Source organism: Acartia tonsa, chromosome 3, assembly GCF_053477335.1.
Source record: "Acartia tonsa isolate MP-2025a chromosome 3, ASM5347733v1, whole genome shotgun sequence".
Taxonomy (NCBI): domain Eukaryota; kingdom Metazoa; phylum Arthropoda; class Copepoda; order Calanoida; family Acartiidae; genus Acartia; species Acartia tonsa.
This window is the reverse complement of record NC_137262.1, coordinates 13,517,651-13,538,963: the sequence shown is the minus strand read 5'-3', so window position 1 is coordinate 13,538,963 and position 21,313 is coordinate 13,517,651. Positions and strand designations below refer to the sequence as shown.

At 37.2% G+C, this 21,313-nt stretch overlaps 1 protein-coding gene across 6 annotated transcripts; it reads right to left on the bottom strand.

The window, feature by feature from the left end:
- Positions 1 to 674: 674 nt before the first annotated feature.
- On the bottom strand, positions 675 to 16,333 carry LOC145313375 (uncharacterized). Of its 6 annotated transcripts, none has more exons than XM_080152733.1 (20): positions 16,188 to 16,333; positions 15,537 to 15,682; positions 15,353 to 15,397; positions 14,370 to 14,456; positions 13,949 to 14,055; positions 13,696 to 13,791; positions 13,506 to 13,577; positions 12,744 to 12,965; positions 12,391 to 12,509; positions 12,111 to 12,305; positions 11,602 to 11,678; positions 11,083 to 11,163; positions 8,516 to 8,609; positions 7,880 to 7,987; positions 3,701 to 3,766; positions 3,180 to 3,301; positions 2,787 to 2,900; positions 2,080 to 2,190; positions 1,467 to 1,577; positions 675 to 1,134 (listed from the first exon to the last, which is right to left on the bottom strand). In XM_080152733.1, the coding sequence occupies exons 1-20, from the start codon at positions 16,188 to 16,190 to the stop codon at positions 1,050 to 1,052; spliced, it is 2,061 nt and encodes a 686-aa protein (XP_080008859.1). In that variant the 5' UTR covers positions 16,191 to 16,333; the 3' UTR covers positions 675 to 1,049. The 6 variants fall into 6 exon arrangements, with proteins under 6 accessions (XP_080008859.1, XP_080008860.1, XP_080008862.1 ...); XM_080152734.1 differs by having other exon boundaries at positions 15,353 to 15,394; XM_080152736.1 differs by lacking the exon at positions 14,370 to 14,456.
- Positions 16,334 to 21,313: the final 4,980 nt, after the last annotated feature.

Genomic DNA, 21,313 nt, shown 5'->3' with positions numbered 1-21,313 from the left:
AGTTTTTGAAAAGTTTGAACTCGACTAGTTTGAAAAAAAACAACCAAACAATTTTAATGAATGTCCAAAGCTTTTAAGAAGAATATAAAATCATTGTCTTAAAACATTGGGAACCTGTGTAATTTACAGTTCAATATAACCTTCTTCCCTAAATATTCACAAAACTTGTCCAACACAAGACTATTACTTGGTTTTCAATTAAAGTTAAACAAATTTTCACCTTGTTGTGGTAATTAAAACTATTTTACTAGAAGTAATTATGTATTTATTTGACAATTAAATGATTATAATGACATAAATATACTCCTACATAAGCAAACAAAATAAGTTTTGTATTTTATATGAACACACACAAATATTAATATGCAGAGATAAAAATATCATGAATTTTAACGCATAACCAAGGGAATTGAATATCAAATTGTCTGAGTTGTTGCTCCTAAGAAGGACCATTTGTTTACCCTCAAGCATGGAGTTTAACCTCCAAATCCGTAAAGGGTGCGGCCTTGCCTCTTCAGGACATAGACAACATACATAGCGGTGACAGTCTTTCTCTTGGCGTGTTCAGTGTAGGTGACTTTATCGGCCATCGTCTTATCCCTTTAGATCCCTGATAATGAACGAACCAATTTCCCCTTCCTAATGTTTATGAACCAGAAAAAAAACTAATCAAACAGATTTTGTCTTACTTTATTAAAAGTTGAATAATTTTTTTATGATATAATTGTATGACAATCATAATATTACAAATAGTTAAAGAATGAAATTATACAAAATGCATATAATGCCATTAGAAATAATAAATATTGTTGATTTATTTGTTTTATAGGTAGCTGTATTTAGTGCCCTAGGAAAATCGGGATATATGTCACCGCTTTTGGCATACCTATTCTATTGACATCATAGTAGAGGAAAAGAGAAAGGTAAGGGGGAAAGAAAATCCCTAGAATAGAGGTGGGGTATAGAGTATTTCTTGACGTAAAATAAAAGGTAGGCCAAAAGCAGTGACATTTATCCCCATTTTCCTAGGGCGCTGTAGACAGCTACTTTTACAGGTTTGTGCAGACACATTGTATGGATTCAATATCTGAGTCTAGATGTTGGTATTCAGCATATTCCTCCAGCACCCACCAGCTAGAAATAGATAGCACAAGATCAGTTCCCATGTAATCATACGCCTTTGTAAAGGAAATATCTTGAAATGCAGTGAATTATTTGTACTTTTCAGGGAAGCTTAATTTATAGCTTTGGGTGGTTTTAGGCTATTTTTCTGACACCTATCCTAGAGGCTACGGGCTAGGGGTGAAGCAACTACTAGGATATATAGAAGTAGCTCCCTCCCACACAAACGGAAACTACTGATTATATTTTAAGTCTGACAAACTTGTGAAATCTGGACAGACATTTAAAATTTAACCGCCGTTTTAGAGATTATTCATGCCATGCAAGAAAAATATTGTACTTACAATTCAGAATTTTCTGGAGCCTTGAATGTTCCCTTTCTGCCAGAGTACCCAGTGTCACTGTAGCCTGTCAAGGTGCATCCAGCCTTCACTCCAATCAGATCAATGTCATTTCTAAAATATCAAAGCTTAATCCTGATGCTTATTGAGCACTTTCAAAAATTAGCCGAATATAAAAGTAACAGGGTGTCTATGTGCCTTTCTGTATGTATATTCTGAAGAATCTTGCTAACCAATGAACTGATATGGTTTTCCAATACAAGGTAGTTTCTCATAGTTTTCTACAATTGGAGAGGGGGGAAGGAGGTGGGGGGGGGGGGAGGAAACCACCACACTCCCAAGAGAAATAAAATTAACACCCGAATTTATATTTAAATTTTATTTTAAAACTGTAATCAAAATAGGTTGGAGGGGGGGGGGGGGGGGTTAGTTTACTTAATTCCTCCCCTCTCCCCACTCCTCTTGAGAATTGAACATTTTCATAAAAGATAAAACTCGATGATTAGAAGAAGAATAAAGTGGAGCGATAAGATTTAAAATCTTTGTTAAATATGTAGACTTCTAAAAAGCAGTTTCCTTTGTTTTATATGTTTATTATGACAAATTGCTTATGTACCTGTATTTCCAGTAAGAACTGAAGTATGGGAAGCTAATTTCTCCCTGGGTAATGATCAACTTCCATCCTCCGGAACAATCATGGCTGTCATAAACTATTCCACATGCTTGGCTAAACAAAAAATAGGCGATTTCCCCCAAAGTGCCTTGTTGAACATAGAAAAACCTCCCTAGCTTATTTAGAAAAAAATATGAAAATAAGGGAATGGGGTAATTTTGTGTTAGATTATTTTGGGTGCAGGGGTAGGGCATTGTAGGTATATGTGCATGGCCTATACCTATTCAGCCGCTTGCAGTGGTTCTGAAATAAAACTTTTCCTTTTTTATTTCCAATTCATTTAAAAAATAAGTGTGGGTGGGTTTTTTTTGTGCTCGCTGACACTTTGAAAGAAAACACTAATGATCATAATAATTTGCTTAAGTAAAGCTACAACATAATGTAAAGTGATGTTTGGTCGGTCTATCAGAAATATAAGTAAGTGATCAAATCAATCAATAGGACCAACACCATTTTGATACGAAAGGTCACTCATTTTATCCATAAGATAAGTAAGGCTACACATTGTTGAATTTGTTGTGATAAAGTTAGCTTTTTGGAAATTTTAGACAACAAATTCCATCACTCGTATTATTGTTCGTCTTCAAAAAATTGTGTCTGTTGCCCGTCTAGGGTAATAAATCTATCCTATGAAGTTACCAGCAACTGACCTTGGAACCGGATCACACCTAGGAGGTCTCTGTGGATCAATATCAAAATCAAAGCTGAATGCATCAATATCTCTGCAGTAAGCCTCCTTGATCTCATTGGCTGTGGCAATTTTACTAAAATTGGATAATAAAATTGCAGCAAAAAAATTTAAGCGACTTTTACATACTTTTTCCAAACAATTTGTTAAATTTTATACTTATTTGCAGATAAATGAATGTATAAATAGGTAAAAAAATACACATGTATCATACAAAAAGTAAATACTCATAGGTATGTGAAATATTCCCTCTAACAATTAGCTGTTTATCCTAACTGCAGCCAAATAAATTGAATAATAAAACATTTTTGCTAATGATAAAAACTCTTTATCAACAATGGAAAATAATACTAACACATCAAGTTGAGATAGCAAGCTTGAGTTAAGACTTTGTTCAATGGAAGGTGTAGCAGAGATATCCGCCAGTTCATCAGGAGGACCAGCGCTTATATTATTAGCCTGGGCTTTAGCTACTGCCTAAAATTTAAAAGATAATCTTGAAAGTAAGCATTTTTATTTTTATAATTTTTTCATGAAATTGGCTAAAAATTGCTACTTTTCCAACCGTTTGGGTTCTCCTTTACAGTATAAATAGCTTCATATAGACCCCTTGAATGTTTTTTTATATCTATTTTAGGGGTGGGATTCAACCCAAGCTAGTAGAAGACACAAATAATGCTTTTACTTTTTAATTCAAAAAGAGTTTGGATGGTGTTTTGATAAAAATCTTCTCTCCTCTCTAAGGTGAAGCCACTAATTTTGAATATATTCTAAGTGAATTTCAGTGATCAAATAGTTTACAATATATGTATTTGAATCATATATTATCATTCAACTCATATAATTTACTAAAAATATAAATTTATAAATACTTACATCAAGGATAATTTTTGAAGGAGGAGTTTCATATGTTATACTGCTACAATCAACATCTAAGAACATCTGAAAAAATAATTTTTTCCCCATCAAATAAGTCTAAAATTTAACCAACTTAAATATTAATTAAAATTTTTACCACTCTACTATCACAATGGCTCTAGCTACTTATAAAAGCGGGAAGTTTGTAAATATTTTACTCAATACACTAAATCGTTACAATTTTCATGAGAAATACGCATTTTATAAGGCATACAAAACGCTCTAATTTTCGTTCTATTTAACGTAATTTTGTAATTTTTTTTGCTGGTTATTTCATTTTACATATACTTTTATCATTTTATCAAAAAAAAAATTATCTTTTTTCATCATTTTTTGAAGAAATTAATGCTTAAACTAAGGGTATCTTTAAACGCAAAATTGACGCACTTAGAATTAATAATGCGTATTGAGTACAAAGGGGGGATAATTTCAAGACATGCATGTTCCAAAGATATCTTTTTTTCCATAAAATTTTAATGTTTAGTCCACCGGAGATTACCCTGAAAATCATATATCAATTTAGGAAGATAATTTTTGTAGAATAGTTACTGAATTTACAACTTTATGTACTTTAAAAGTATAGTTAAGATCAAAGGCGTGCAAAAGGTTGGTGTAGGGGTTGTTTACACCACCCTTGTAAAATTAAGGGGGATGGATACACCTCCCTAGGTGTCCACCCATGTCCACCCTCTTGACAAGAGCCTACACCCGCAGATACACCCCTCTATAAATTCCAAGGGGGTGTAAAGGAAATAAATTTACACCCCTTAAAATAAAGAGTGGGGGGGGGGGAGGTGTTTAAGGCGGGTGTATTAAATTAAGCCACTGATTAAGATAATTCTATGCTATCTATTTTTAGATAAATTAATCATTAATTTCCAGACTTTACTAAAAAAAATCTTGCAATATTCTGTACAACTGTACTGTACAACTTTTAATTAGTAAATTGAGACATGAGGAAACTCTCATACATATGTAGGGGGGGGGGGGAGTTAATGCAACCATCCCATAATCAATTAATCCAAATTTTGTTATGAAAATTGGCATGTGTAATCCTTAGTAGGTCTGTTTTTCAAAATTTAACAAAAAGTTAATCTTAAGGGGGGGGGGGTTAAGGCAACCATCATGTAATCAATGCACAAATGGCACCTAGAATTCGAATTTTATTACAAAACTTGGCATGAGTAATCCTTGGTAGATCTTTTTTCCCAAAATGGAACAACAATTTGGAAAAGTAATGGCTAAGGGCTGTTTGCTCAGCTGTTTAGCCATTTTTGGGCTATTTTCAGGGCAAATCCAGCAATAATTACGTAGGAATCATCCATTAGGGATAGGTTTTAAGGGGTGTTCAGCTGAAAAATACTACCAAAAATAGTGGTAGCTGGGTAATGGCTTATAAGGATATAAAAAATTGAATATTTCCATGGAATTAAACTTTTCTTAATTAACATTATAACTTTATGTCATGGACAAGGACATATTACTAAAAACACTTTTTTAATTTCTAGATTTCGCTGTCATAACAGCTGAAAACTGCCAAAAATGGCTGAGAACAGCTGTCAACAGCCAAAAGTACATATTGTAGATTAAATCATCCCTCCATGAAAAAATTTTGAAAAATTTTTTGCCCCCAGTAAAAATGTGGTTGATTTAAGCAAAAAAATGACCCATGCTAAATATTTTTTTCTGTGATGCAATAATTGTGACCTCACGAGCACTTCAAAGTTTTTAAAATCTGCAAAAAGAATGTTTTTTTAGTTCTTTTGTGTGATCTCAATTTTAAAGATTTTTACAAAATTTCAATTCTAGTATGTCAATATAAACCTGAAATTTACCAAAAAAATGGAGCAGTCTCAATAATAACATATGAAGGTGTAGCAAGAAATCTGCAAAGTCAAATTCTATTTTTGCAGTTTTTCTTACCTAACTTAAAAAAAAAATTTAATTTTGTTTTTCTTTTAGATGCAGTAACTACTGGACCAGGTAGTTTTAGCTCAATATATATCAATTTTGCCCACCTTCCAGCACCAAACCCCCCTGTATTGATAAGAAGACCATTAATTTTATTTTATTAATTTTTAAAATACCACAAAAAATTCATTTGGCAGCTTGCTAATGGCCTCAGCTCAGCTGGGAGCGGCCAAGAGTAGAATGAGTAGATAGGGCTTGTGACGTGTCTCTAGGTAGGTTTTTAACAGTCTGTGTAACAGCCCCAGCTGCCAAATGGATGGACCCCCACTATTTATAGTAGTATTTTTGAGCTCAGTACCAATAAAAACCTACCCCTAGACATGTCACAAGCCCTATATACTCTTCATACTCTTAGCCGCTCCCAGCCATTTTCAGCCAGTTCTAGCAGCTGGTACAAGAAATTTTAAAAATGGATATTTAAAGCAAAAATATGTTTCAAAAAGTTGATTCCTATGCAATTAATGATAGTTTCGCCCTGAATATAGCCCAAAAACGGCTAAATGACTGAGCCGCCAGCTGTTAGCCATAACTTTTCCAACTTTTTGTTCCATTTTGGGAAAATAGATGTACCAAGGATTACTCATGCCAAGTTTTGTAACAAAATTCGAATTCTAAGTGCAATTTGTGCATTGATTACGAGATGGTTGCATTAAGCCCCCCCCCCCCCCTCAAACTTGAGTTAATTCCTTTAATGATCTTGATAGATATAAACTTATAACTTTTAATATATTTTTCAATAGTTTTTAAAGTTAATGTTGGGAGGGAGATATATCCCAATCCTCTTTTTATAAAAAAAAATTTAAAATGTAATAAATTTCTTATGTAAAGTAGGTTTGGTAAAATCTTAATAAAATCACCCTTGATTTTAGTTACAGGGGGCTGTTAAAAGTCATAAGTGGGGTGTCAAAAAATTTAGTTGTTAATAAATTAATGGAATATAACCTGATATTATAAATTTGAAACATATTTTTGATGTACAAAGAGAATAAAGCAACATGTATTACACTTTTGTTTCATAGAAGAAATTGAATTATTTTTTATTTGTTTTTTTTCAACACAAGGTTATTTGTGTATCTCTTGGTACAAGATACCACCATATTATTAGTTAAATCTAATTTTTTATAAATTAAGTGAATAAGTCTGTTAGACCAAGGGTAGAAACTCAGTAGATAGACAGACAGACGGGCAAGAAGAATTATCAAAGTTTTACTAAAATAGACAATTAATTAGATAAAATCCAATAGAGAACCTGTGAATGATCAGACAGACAGACAGAGGGACAGGTAAATAGTAACAGAGTCTTTGAGGCATTAACAAATTACAATTAGGCTATGCTAGATGATTCATTGAAATCCAAAAGAGAGGCAGATAGACAGATAGACAGACAAGTGGTGGGACAGACAGACAAAAGGACAGACAGACAGAGGGACAGACAGACAAATGGGTATTGCCTAAAACAGTTTGGCTGCTATATGAATCATTAAAACCCACCGTAGAAAAGAAATTTACATTAGTTTCTTTTTTCGATACTCAACGCCCCCCCTCCCCCACTCAAAGGGGTTTATTATTTCTTAATATCAATAAGTGACTTTTCAGCTTAACAAAATTGAATGTACTTTTTATTTCATCAATTTATCTTAAATAGAACGAAAGTTATAATCATTTTATTGTCTACAAGATATATGCTTTGAGTAAAAATCAGCATAATTGTCAGTAAAAACGTCATATTTATGCATATTTACACAGTAAATAGATTTTAAAATTGTATTTTACTGTAATGAATAACTTAAGGGGGTTGTATGAAATATCAAAAACTTAAAAAAAACCTAATTTGGTTAAATTAGTCCAAGTAATGATTGATTTAGTACAGTACGTATGAATAAGTTGTCAATTTCCTACCAGAGTCCTTGTGCTATATCCAAGGAGAGAGGGGACATTGGGCTGTTTATTAAACTAGTCCCCATAGTTTCACAATAACGTTTTTATTAGTTGGCTTAACAACTTTTGTTATTTTATTGAATTTTGATTGGTTGGTTAATTAAGTTGAGTGTCCAAACGTTTCAACAAGTAACTGAAATCTACATATGAAAAATTTTGTAAATCACCATTTGGGTTGTACATCAATTTAATGACCATTGTCTTATCCCGTTAGATCCCAGACTATACCTGACATTCGCCAGAGGCTTCATTCCATTTCATATCAGGTTTACATTGACACTTGCCACCTGCCTGCACTGTTAGGTTTGTGTTGCACATCATGTTGATATCAATAGCCTGATAAAATGAGAATAGTTTTGAAACTAAAATATAATTTCTACCAGGATCTTTTATATTATCTTTTGAAATTCCTTTCTGTTGAGCCAATAATATTTAGTACCTTATTTTTGGTCAAAATCATATAAAGATTTGAAAATGTAAAGCAAAAATCACAGAATTTATCTAAAGTTTTTCTCATCCTTTCTGTGGTTAGCAAAATCTTAAGAAGACAAACAAAATGATCTTACTACTTTTTAAAATAGGATAAATCATTGTTATAGTTCTATTAATAAATATAAGGGAGTCTAAAGTATTCAAAATTGTCGACGTGCAAAATCATGAAAATAAGCACTTTTAGTAGCATTGGAAATCATATTAGCTGTGACCACTTGTACTTAATTAATGTCTCTCATCTTCCAAGTTAAAAAGCTAACATGTAACACTTAAAGGCAAATGGGAGAGCTCCATAAAATTTGTATTTGAAAACCAAACATTCTTATATGTGTGATTGGGTCCCTATTTTTTCATCTAAAAACTCTAAATTACCTGGCAGTCAGCATAAGTAGCACAAGATATAAATGGATTAAAGTTGCTGGGTCTAGGATTATAGTTTCCTCCCTTTCTCACACACTGACCATATCTAAGAATATAAATGGATTAAAGTTGCTGGGTCTAGGATTATAGTTTCCTCCCTTTCTCACACACTGACCATATCTAAGAATATAAATGGATTAAAGTTGCTGGGTCTAGGATTATAGTTTCCTCCCTTTACACACTGACCATATCTAAACAAGGATATGAATGGATTAAAGTTGCTGGGTCTAGGATTATAGTTTCCTCCCTTTCTTACACACTGACAATATCTAAACAAGAATATAAATGGATTAAAGTTGCTGGGTCTAGGACTATAGTTTCCTCCCTTTCTTACACACTGACCATATCTAAACAAGAATATAAATGGATTAAAGTTGCTGGGTCTAGGATTATAGTTTCCTCCCTTTCTTACACACTGACAATATCTAAACAAGGATATAAATTAATTAAAGTTGCTGGGTCTAGGATTATAGTTTCCTCCCTTTCTTACACACTGACCATATCTAAACAAGGATATGAATGGATTAAAGTTGCTGGGTCTAGGATTATAGTTTCCTCCCTTTCTTACACACTGACCATATCTAAACAAGAATATAAATGGATTAAAGTTGCTGGGTCTAGGACTATAGTTTCCTCCCTTTCTTACACACTGACCATATCTAAACAAGAATATAAATGGATTAAAGTTGCTGGGTCTAGGATTATAGTTTCCTCCCTTTCTTACACACTGACCATATCTAAACAAGGATATAAATTAATTAAAGTTGCTGGGTCTAGGATTATAGTTTCCTCCCTTTCTTACACACTGACCATATCTAAACAAGAATATAAATTAATTAAAGTTGCTGGGTCTAGGACTATAGTTTCCTCCCTTTCTCACACACTGACCATATCTAAGAATATAAATGAATTAAAGTTGCTGGGTCTAGGATTATAGTTTCCTCCCTTTACACACTGACCATATCTAAACAAGGATATGAATGGATTAAAGTTGCTGGGTCTAGGATTATAGTTTCCTCCCTTTCTTACACACTGACAATATCTAAACAAGAATATAAATTAATTAAAGTTGCTGGGTCTAGGACTATAGTTTCCTCCCTTTCTCACACACTGACCATATCTAAGAATATAAATGGATTAAAGTTGCTGGGTCTAGGATTATAGTTTCCTCCCTTTACACACTGACCATATCTAAACAAGGATATGAATGGATTAAAGTTGCTGGGTCTAGGATTATAGTTTCCTCCCTTTCTTACACACTGACAATATCTAAACAAGAATATAAATGGATTAAAGTTGCTGGGTCTAGGACTATAGTTTCCTCCCTTTCTTACACACTGACCATATCTAAACAAGAATATAAATGAATTAAAGTTGCTGGGTCTAGGAATATAGTTTCCTCCCTTTTTTACACACTGACCATATCTAAACAAGGATATAAATGGATTAAAGTTGCTTGGTCTAGGAATATAGTTTCCTCCCTTTTTTACACACTGACCATATCTAAACAAGGATATAAATGGATTAAAGTTGCTTGGTCTAGGAATATAGTTTCCTCCCTTTTTTACACACTGACCATATCTAAACAAGGATATAAATGGATTAAAGTTGCTTGGTCTAGGAATATAGTTTCCTCCCTTTTTTACACACTGACCATATCTAAACAAGGATATAAATGGATTAAAGTTGCTTGGTCTAGGAATATAGTTCCCTCCCTTTTTTACACACTGACCATATCTAAACAAGGATATAAATGGATTAAAGTTGCTTGGTCTAGGAATATAGTTTCCTCCCTTTCTTACACACTGACCATATCTAAACAAGGATATAAATGGATTAAAGTTGCTTGGTCTAGGAATATAGTTTCCTCCCTTTCTTACACACTGACCATATCTAAACAAGGATATAAATGGATTAAAGTTGCTTGGTCTAGGAATATAGTTTCCTCCCTTTTTTACACACTGACCATATCTAAACAAGGATATAAATGGATTAAAGTTGCTGGGTCTAGGAATATAGTTTCCTCCCTTTCTCACACACTCACTATATCTAAGTGTTCAGTTTATAGGAATCTTTACACAAAATTTCGCACCTTATCTTTGATAACAGCAGAGAAAATCATATATTTCAAAAATTTATATATTTCTGAGCAGTGCAGATAGACTGATGATCAAAGTGGTAAATAGAATAGAGTAGAGCATAGGTCGGCAAGACAGCTATCTAAAATAGCAGATGAGAAAAACACATTTCTTCAAAACAAATCTATATCCTCGAGAAGCTTCCAGACAAATTGACGGACTAAGTGCGTAAAAAGATGCCGATTGTTGAGGAGAATCATCAACAAAATAAATCAGCCGTGAATCAAAGCAGTCAAATAACTAAAACTTTCCAACAGAAAAATAATGTCTATAAGATTATTGCCGACGGATCAACGGAAAATCACGTTTCCCCCCATTAAAGTAGCTTACGGACGGATAAACGGACAGACTTAAAGAATAGCTTCACTACTAAATTTTTACCTTCTCCAGAAGCCATAATCACACTCACAGTATCCCCATTCACAGTGGGAATTCATGGGACACCCAAACATACACTCATTACTAATTTAAAAATATAAACATAAAGCTTATTTTACAAAGTAATAGGTTATTTTTCATATAAATTTGCAACTATAAACATAAAATAACGAAGCTCTTTATAATGCCTATAAAAAAGGGGATAAAACAAAAACAAAAAAACGTTTGGCTGAAAAATCCCGAATGACATCACATTAGATTTTAGAATAATGGACTATTCTAATGTATACTAAGGCCAAAGGTTTTTTAATCTATACCCTTTTTTTACGCCACTATAAAAAGTTTCAAAAAACACCTAAGCAAAGTTTGTGAAGAAAATTGCATTTACAATTAAATGCTGTCTTAAAGTCTAAAGTGCATTAAATAACTGCTATTAATACAATTCAAATAAAAAATAAGATATTTTAATGGTTTAAAAATTTTTGTATTTTGATTAAAATGTTTATCTTGTTGTAGGTATACCTTCTATAAGAATTTCCCCATCCCATATCATCATTGTCATACCCAAATCCTCTCATTCTCATCATGTTCTTAAATTCCTAAAAGCAACAAGGATTAACCTACAGAAAACCTAGAAAAAAAATTTGTCCTTGTTAGTCCTTGTTGATAAAACTAATAGCAATAAACAATGGATCGAAATAAGTATAAAACCAAATTATTAAATATCATGCAATGGCATGGAAAGCAATTCATCAGGGGGTCGTTAGACAATAAAGGGGTAGGCAGGACTCCAAATTCAATTTGAGGGGGGTGTTGACCTTCAGCTAGGCCACTGAATTATCTTGTAACCAAAACATTTATTAAATTTTATCCCTGAAACAATGCAAGGCAAGAAATTTCAAAATTCTTCCAAAATTTGCTTTTACATTCTTTTGGGATTAGCATGCCTTCTTAAAATCACATTAGTTTTTTGCCATACGATACAAAAAAAATGCTAAAATTTATGCCTATAAAGCAACTGTATACTGAACCTGATATCTATGGTAAACACTGTAGGTAGCCATAGTACCAGCCACGCCCAGAGCAGCTCCGCCCACAAAACCAGCGGCCACACCGAGTCCAAGGGCCTTCTTAGAGATTCCAGACTTCTGCTTGTACATGTGACCGGAACCAAAGTTTGTACCCCAAGCTGTTCCATATCCAGGTTTATAGCTGGGCTTAGATTTCTAAAGAATATGATAATATGAAGCTTTAAATTTAAGGTAAAATCAATATTTATCAAAACAGAAAAAAAATCAAATATTTTATTACCGTTACAGAGCTGAACCAAGAAGATTTTGGATATTTATATTTGTTGGCATAGCTGCCAGCCGCATATCCTCCAGCTGCGCCAAGACCGCCAGCTGCAACATTAGAGCCCCAGCTACTACCTACAAATTGCAGAAGATAGCATATAGCTGCCTCACAAAAAAATGTTTTAATGCATCTATCTAATCTAAAATAAAACTAAATTGATGAAACGGTTTTTTTCCTTTACAGGACTATCAAGAATTAAAACCTTAGTTTTTGAAATATATATTTGGCCTGTACAAAGATGCTAGTTTGACAAATTAGCTTTGGGTTGAGATGCATCAATAGCCTTTTAAACTATAAAAATTACTTACTTGGTTTGCTATCCGTGTTCAAAAATCCACCGCCCATGGTGTTATGAGATCCTGAATTGGCAAATCCTCCCGCACCAATACCACCCATGCCAGCAGTGTTGCTGCCAAATTTGTTTTGGCTAGGGTTGACAAATCCTCCGCCCCCAATAGGTGTGTTACTTCCACCAAAGTTGTTCTGACCAGGATTTACAAATCCACCGCCTCCCACAGCAGTATTGTAAGCTGAATAAAAATGATTATTTGATCACTATGAAAGAACAGCGGATTAGTTGTTAGGGCACTATATTTCGGGTAGATTGTTCGTGTCTACTTTCAAGTTTACAAAAGACCTAATCCTACAAAAGGGGACTATCTACGAACAAGAGCACCTTCCAGCAGTGATATAATTGTTTTTGGCGAATATACTAGGATTATGTTTAATGTCATTATATTAGCTACAAAAAAAATTTCACCATGGTTTTCTATAAACAAAACTTTGAAATGTTAAGCATTTTTTGACAAAATATTATCAAATGTTTTGTTGAGTTCAAAAGTTCAAAAAAAATAATATGCCAAAATATAATCAAATGCTATAAATTACGAAAGTACACTAATAATACTGTTTACAATATAACAAGTTACCATCTCTTTTTCTAAATTAACATTTTTCATCAAAAAAGTTTACTTTTGTGCCATAGCAGTTTGAACTCAACAAAATATTTGATGATATTAATTTAAGTCTTTTGTAGGAACGCCTTTTTGGGGTTAAATATTAATAATTACCTGGAGGTGCCCCAGGCATGCTGTTACCATAAGTCTGCTTAGGATAACCACTTCCAACAGCACTGCTATAGCCTACAAGTATTATTAAGTCATTAATAAATGTTTGCACATGAAAGAAGTTGACTGTGCAATACTACCAAATTAATAAAAAAAATTATGTAAGTAACAGAATGATAATATCTTTTTTTACTTGGAGGTGCACCAGGAATATTGCTTCCATATGTCTGCTTGGGATATGAACCCACAGAACTTCCAGCCATGCCTCCAGCAAATCCTCCAGCTCCTGTCAACAGAGTTGCAAACTTTTTATTGTAAAATATATTTTGTCTATAAATGGGAAATAATTTTACTTTAAATTACAAACTGTACAATTACACATAAAACTGTTAATTTAGAAAAGTCATAAAATAATAATTCAATTTAATGTTGGCAACTCTTTCCTGCGCCAGCAGCAGCTGTTCCCGCACCGCCATATTGTTGCTTAGGATAGCTGCTTCCAGCACTACTTCCTGAGCTGCTACCCCATTGCTGCTTTGGATAGCTGCTTCCACTGAAAATAAGTTCAATAATATTTCGGATAACTTAATTTTGACCTAAAAAATACCCAGAAAGAATATGACAAGACATTTAGTAGACCAAAATAAACTCAAATTTTGAAAGTACAGCAGCAAATAACCACTAAACTGCTGCTTCTGAAAGTTTAATTTAAATTTGTTTTTTTAAGCTGTATTTCTATAGAATATTATTTTCACCAAAAAATTATTTAAAATAAAAATCTATATTATATACACTTTACAAAATCGGACCCTAAAAATTAAATTAACTCCCCTTCTACATAATTAGACTTACAATGATTATTGATACCTACTAGTACCGCTGCTGGTACTTGGAGTCTTCCTGCGTGAAAATTTATCCTTTATCTTGCTCACTATACTCCGTCTAGAGGAAGAACTGAAATTTTTCTTTTATTAGGGATTGTTGCTTTGAATTATAATTGGTGAGATGATAATATTCAGATACTTAGTATGAAGAAAAGCCACAGTCAACTACACGACAAAAACTATATTAAAGGACAGGAGTCTTGAATTGGAGAAAAATGAACTTTACTGATGATACAAACAAAGGCACTTTCAGCTTGAATAATTTCTAGCCATATTCATCACTATTTATTGACTAGGGGCTTTATTTAAATTTTAGGCTTATTGGTTTCTATCAAACCGTCTCAGTCCAATAAAAGACCACTGGGAAATACTTACCTTTCCATAAATTACAAATACATGACAAAAATAGTAATAAAAATAGCATCTTTAATATTTACAAATATTTATGTCTATTGTTAATACTAGATAACTCTAGTTTTCAATAAACAAACACAGCAAACCTTTCAAACTTAACATCACCCTATGAAAACAAACAAAACTGAATGCTGCCATTTTAGCAAGTAGCAAAATTACAGTTGCTGTGTTTTTGGCAACATTGAACAAAACAATCATGTACAGCACACCTGTTGATGATGAAATAATGATTGTGAATGATTATGATTATGATTAGTAGCTGAGAATGACAATGCTAAAAAGAAGAAAATCTCCTTGATAATGATGAAAAATTCTGATGATTCTAATGACTTTATGCAATTTTACAGAATGTCCACTAAACAATTTATTTGTAGCTCTTTCTAAAGATCATTATGCTTAAAAAAATAAATGTATTAGCACTACAACAACAAAAATTAATCATACAATTAACTAGATCTAATTTTTCTAAAAAAAACTAAAGTTTTCATAGCCCACCCTGTGTAAAGAATAAAAATACTTGTTTAGTGTCCACCCTGCATGATTATTAAAAACCTGCTAGAAGAAGAACTTGAGCTACTCCTGCTCCAACTGCTTCTACTGAATAGAAATCATCTAAGCTAATAGGGAAGTTTATGATTTTCTAACATTTTTTCTCACTTGACTGAAACTTTAAACTATGTCAGAATACACATTTTCTAATTATTTTTACAATCTCTTTGCCCTTAATGTAAAGTACCTGCTGCTGCTGCTTCCCCAGCCGCCACTGCTACCTCTGCTGCTGCTACTACTCCTACTGCTGGTCCTCCTGGCAGTTGCCTGGTCAGCATGCAGTACAACAATCAGCCACACCACCAGGGTGCTAAACAACACCACACTCAACTTTTATTTTAGAGAGTTTATTCATATGATTATAGAAATCAGAAGAATTAGGGTTTTTTAGAGATATACCAAAATGGAAAATATGAAAGAAATTAAAAAACCTCTATAGGAAGTTTTATAAAATAATGTAAGACAAAAACGTTATGATGTTTTGAAAAGTTAGCAGAATCTTTATGACAAAATTCATCCACATATATTTTAAAATACAATTTCCATATACGAACTTTATGTCCCTTAAATATGAAAGACCGACCCACCGACAGACCTTACAGTGTTTATTTGCAATCGATTTTTTTAAAACAAAAAATAGACATGTAACTCTAATAGCAGAGGAGAAAACATAACAAAACGGTAGTCTTTCAGAGCTTACAAATATATTAACAGACAAAGTAAGTTAAAAACTAGTTACTCATTAGTTTGAGAAATCTACACAAAAAAAGCTGCCAATTAAAAGACATTTCCCCCTTAAAGATTAAAAAATTTCTTAATGTATAAACTCTCTTTCCTTCATATTTGTACTATATTAATAACTTGTATTTGTTTATAACGTTTCTAATATCAAACTTTTAATAACTTGAATGTGATCTAGATAAGATATGTGACATAACTGATATTATCTTCAATTATTGGGGCTTCCCATACAATGATACACAAACAAGAGCAGAAATGTAGTGATAACAGACTTATTAAACAAGATAGTACGATAGTTATTTATAGCATCGTATTATAGACAGCTTTCCGCAAATATTAAAATGAAAAGTAACAAACAAGTTGGTTTTAAGGTACTAAAACGCAACAAAAAAAAAGAAAATTGCCATTATGATCAAAAATAGTAAGATCTTTAATTTGACACCTTACTTTTTAATTATGTTGAGTAATTATTGAAAAATCTATTTTGTTGAAGCCTCTTTGAACTTTGGGAGCTTGTCACGAATGAATTTTAAAAAATCACACAAGTTAGGACCCGTTCTTTGACATAAATTTAAAATTATTGGAAGAAAAATATGTCTATTCATTTTAAACAAGTTTGATCAAAAATACATTACACATGTGTCTTCCCACTTATATTTCGCTTCTTTAAATTGATTTTCAAAAAAATAATAAATCTAATAATAGAAATTGATAAAGGCAACTTTTACATCTGACAGAATGGACATTTAATATATATCACAAGTGGCTACGCCCCTATAGGCCTCTAGGGACACGTAAAATTGTTTCTTTTCAGTCTATTTAAAATCCGCTATTTACCAAAAATATTTTTTTTCTCCGATAGATAGTGTTAGTTATGTTTTTAGCTAATTGCAAAAATGTCCGCAGGTCGGCGTTTTTATTTTGGCGATTTCTCAGGGGAGTTTGGTGGTATCCTCCCCCAAAATAGTTATAAACCTTTCCGGGACCTATGTGAAGCTACCCTGTTAAAGAGAACCCGATCGGTTCAGCGGTTAGCAAGATCCTTCAGTACACACATACACATCCTGTTACTTTATTATAAAGGATTGTTGCTTCACAGGCAAACACGATGTTAAGGTCAATACAACACATAATTTTGTAAAGCAAAGCTTTCCTACATTTTCGGTCAGATGACAATTATCGTTAAATTAAGCATGTTAGAATTGTATCATCGATTTCAAACTTGGAACAATGATTCCTGTCATAGAAAGTACAATTTCGAAAACATGGCAACTCTATAATCAGATGAAGAAAGTTAGTCTGTTTTTTTTAAATATTGATTATTCATCACATTATATTAATACTCTATAAACAAGTCTTAAAATGTACGTAATTTTGGGAAAGGTTTAAACAGATTGAATTATTATATATCTGGTAAGCCGAGCGTACTCGGCCCACGGGGTAACGAGTTCGGATTCAACGGGCCCTAGCCTTTAAGTATTCTACCAAACAAACAAGCAGGATTCAATCATACAGAATTATATATTTAAACTGAATAATATTTACAAGTTATGTTTACTATATATATACAACAAAAATATGACAATAGTTAGGTTTGAAGGGGGTGTGGGGCGCTAGGGCTTAGCGCCCGACGGTAGACAGGCTGTGGGGGCAGCGGTGGTAAAAGGGGAGGCAGTGCCTCCCGATTATATAAGTGCATGATGGACTCGTGATAATTGCATGTTCAAGTCCCCTCCCCACATTTAGGCAGACTTAGTTTGACCGCCGGGTGCGGGGTTAACAGCGGTCATGAGATGGATAGTGATATAATAGGATTAGTGCGGTGGGTTTGTTATCATAAGTCACCGCGAAGCAACTCTGTATTGGGCCTGTCCGTATGGGTGTCGTATTACCACAACCTCCCCTTCAAGGGTTGCGTGGCTCTTGAGACACCAGGCCTTGAACCTGGGGATACGACAGCCGGCTCATGCGTCGGACAGGCAGTTCCTGGGGCACAGCTCGATGGAGGACAGCTCGGGCTACACAGGCTCCTCGGGACACTCGTTGCTCGGTCTGACTGTGGTTGGTGATCAGCATTGTCAGCTCCTGGTTGGCTTCTAGGCGTGGGTTGGCCACGGCCAGGCCTCGCCGCTGGAAATTTTGCCTCGTCTGCAGGATCAGTTCTGTCTCGGCTGGTAACTGGACACGGAGGCCTAGGCAGATTCTGGTGGTTCCTGAGGGTGGAATGGTGATGGCAAAGGGCGCATAGAACTCCATGGGGGCGCCTGCTTGATTCAGGTTGCTTGGCCTCCTAGCTCCTACCCGGATGGGGATGGCTGTCATCAGCAGGGGGCACATGGCTTCTTCTTCTTCTTCTGGGGCGGCTTCTTCCATCGCAGTGGCTGGCTCTTCTCCTACAGGTCCGCTGCTGGCTGGCAGGTTCTCCATGTCTGCGTCAGGGTTCCAGATGGCATCTCTGAGTGGCTCTGGAGCAGGCGGCGGCGGCGGTGGTTCGTTGGGTTGCTCCTGCAGGTTTTCCTCCACTGGGTCACGATCTTGGCCGCTAGGCTGTGGGGCGGCTGCGGCTGGCTGGTGCACTGGGAACTCTCCTGGGTTGCTAGCTGCGGGCGCCGCCGCTCCAACTGGCAGCTCGGTGGCATCCTCGTCGCCGTCCACGTCAACTTGGATGTCCTCTGGGATCTGGTGGGCAGTCACATCTCCAGTGTATTTGCGCAGTCGGCCTACATGCGCGGTAACTTCTGAGATCCTGGCTACTGGAGAGGCAGGTTTGATGACATAATGGACTTCTGTAGCTTTCCTCACTACTTTCCAGGGGCCAGTCCATCTCTTGGTAATCTTGGCTGCCTTTCCTGGCACCAGGCGAGGGGCCAGGTACCAGACCAAGTCTCCAACCTCATACTTGGCCGTGCCTTCGTAAGCTGCCGCGCTCCTCCTGATGGCTCCCTCCTCCTTCTGCTGGATGGCATCATAAACTGCATAGTAGCGCTGCAACAGAGCTTGGACGTTGGCTGGAACTGAAGCATATTCGGTCTCTGGCAGCCGTAGCACCATGTCCACCGGAAGTTTGGCCTCTCTCCCAAAGAAGGCCAGGAACGGGGTCACACCAGTGGACCTACAGGCCTTGGTGTTGTAGGCAAAGGCGATGGCAGGCAGGTGGGGCTCCCAGTTGTTATCGTCTCTGTCTAGGAACAGGCGCATGCCTGTGTTGAGCGTCCTATGAAACCTCTCCACTCGGTTGGACTGCGGATTGTAGGGTGGTGGATGTGTCAGGCCAATCTCAAGCCGGGAGGCCAGTTCCTGGAATACCTGGCCGGTAAATTCCATTCCATTGTCGGAATGGATCTTCAGGGGGCATCCGAACGTGGCCAGGTGGCGGTGCAACAGGGCTTCAGCCACCGTGAGGGTGCGCTTGTTGGGGATGGCGTAGAGGCTGACAAACCGGCTAAATCCATCTTGGCAGGTGAGGATGTAGCGGTTCCCAGCTGGAGTCTCTGGCAGTGGCCCCACCAGGTCGATGAATAGGACTTGCTGTGGATACCCCTGGCGGGAGGGCACGTGGATCCCCTGCTTCAGCCTCTCCTTGGTAACTTTCTGGACACACTCAGGGCAGGTTTGTACCATCAGGCGGACGTCACGGGCTAGGTTGGGCCACCAGAAGTGCATGGCAACGCGGGCGATAGTTGCGTCCATCCCAAAGTGCCCCGCCATGGGGGTCCCATGGGCTAGAAAGAACGCATCCTGCTGGAGGGCCGAAGGCAGCAGGTATCTTGTCCTCTCTCCCGTCAGAGTCTGGTCAGTGGTGGTGAGGCAGCCATGTTCGTCAAGGCCCAGGGCTGAGAAGCGGCTGGCGTACTGCTGCTCGTCTCGTTCCTTGCCACGCAGCTCAGCCTTGGTTGGGGCCTTGCCATCAGCCACCCATTGGCGGACACGGAGCAGGAGGGGGTCCTGTGTCTGGGCTTCCAATACTCTAGCTGAGTCCAGTCGGGCGGCAGGAGGCCGGCTAGCTGCGGGCTCCCCTAGCTGGGCCAGGTTGTGGATATACTCAGCCTGCTCTGCTAATTCTTCGGCGCTAGCCGTTGGCATGTTGGCATCTTCCCGGCGGCTGAGGGCGTCGGCGTTGGTATTCTGGGTGCCAGGCCTGTGGCAGACGGTAAAGTCTAAGGCCGCTAGCTCCTCCTGCCAGCGGGCCACCATCCCTGTGGATGTGTTCAGTGATTTCATCTGTAGCAGGGCAGAGGAATCAGTGTTGATCTGGAAGCTGCGGTAGGACAAGATGCCGTGGAATTTTCGGATCCCATAGATAATGGCGGCCATCTCTCCCTTCCAGGACGGGTAGCGCGTCTCAGGGTCGGTTGTCTTGCGCCCCACGGCGGCAATCAGCCTCTCCTTGCCCTCCTGGCATTGACTCAGTATGGCAGAGATGGCGCGGCTGCTGAAATCTGTGGTGAGCTGGAACACTGCTGGTAAATCAAACCTGGGCGGCGCTCGGATGGGGGCCTGTCGGAACTTGTCCTTGAGTTGCAGCAGCTGGGCTTCCATCTCAGGCGTCCAGGTTAGGGCCTTGGCCGTCTTCTGCCGATTCATCTCGTATGTGAGGTCTGCATACTCTGGGATGAACAGGCGGTAGTATCCAAAGAAGCCCAGCAACGCCAGCAAATCCTTGGGGGTGCTAGGGGCTGGCCAGTCCAAGATGCGGTCAATATAGTCCTCTTGCATGGCTATCCCCTCTCGGCTGAGGGTGTGACCCAGATAATCCACCTTGGACCGGAACAACTTGGTCTTGGCTGGCTTGAGGCGGATCCCTCCCCTGCGGTGGGCTTCCAAGACCTCTCGGAGCCTGGCCAGGTGGGCCCAGGTATCCTGGTGGAAGGTCAGGACGTCGTCAAGGTATGACTGGAGGTTGGCTGTGCCTAGTGGGTTTAGGACCCCTGCAATAAACCTGGAATAGACAGACGGTGCCGTAGCCAGGCCAAAGGGCATCCTTTTCCATTGATACAAGCCCCTGGGGGTGGTGAAGGCGGTGCAGGGCCGGCTATCCTCAGACACACGGATGGTGTAGTATGCGGCCACCGCGTCTAGAGCACTGTAGACACGGTGCCCGCCAGCTCGTTCCACCAATTGCTGGATCCTAGGCAGGGGGTAGCTGTCCAGCTCCAGACACTTGTTGAGGGCCCTGTAGTCGACGGCCCAGCGGGTGCTCCCGTCCTTCTTCTTGATGGGTAC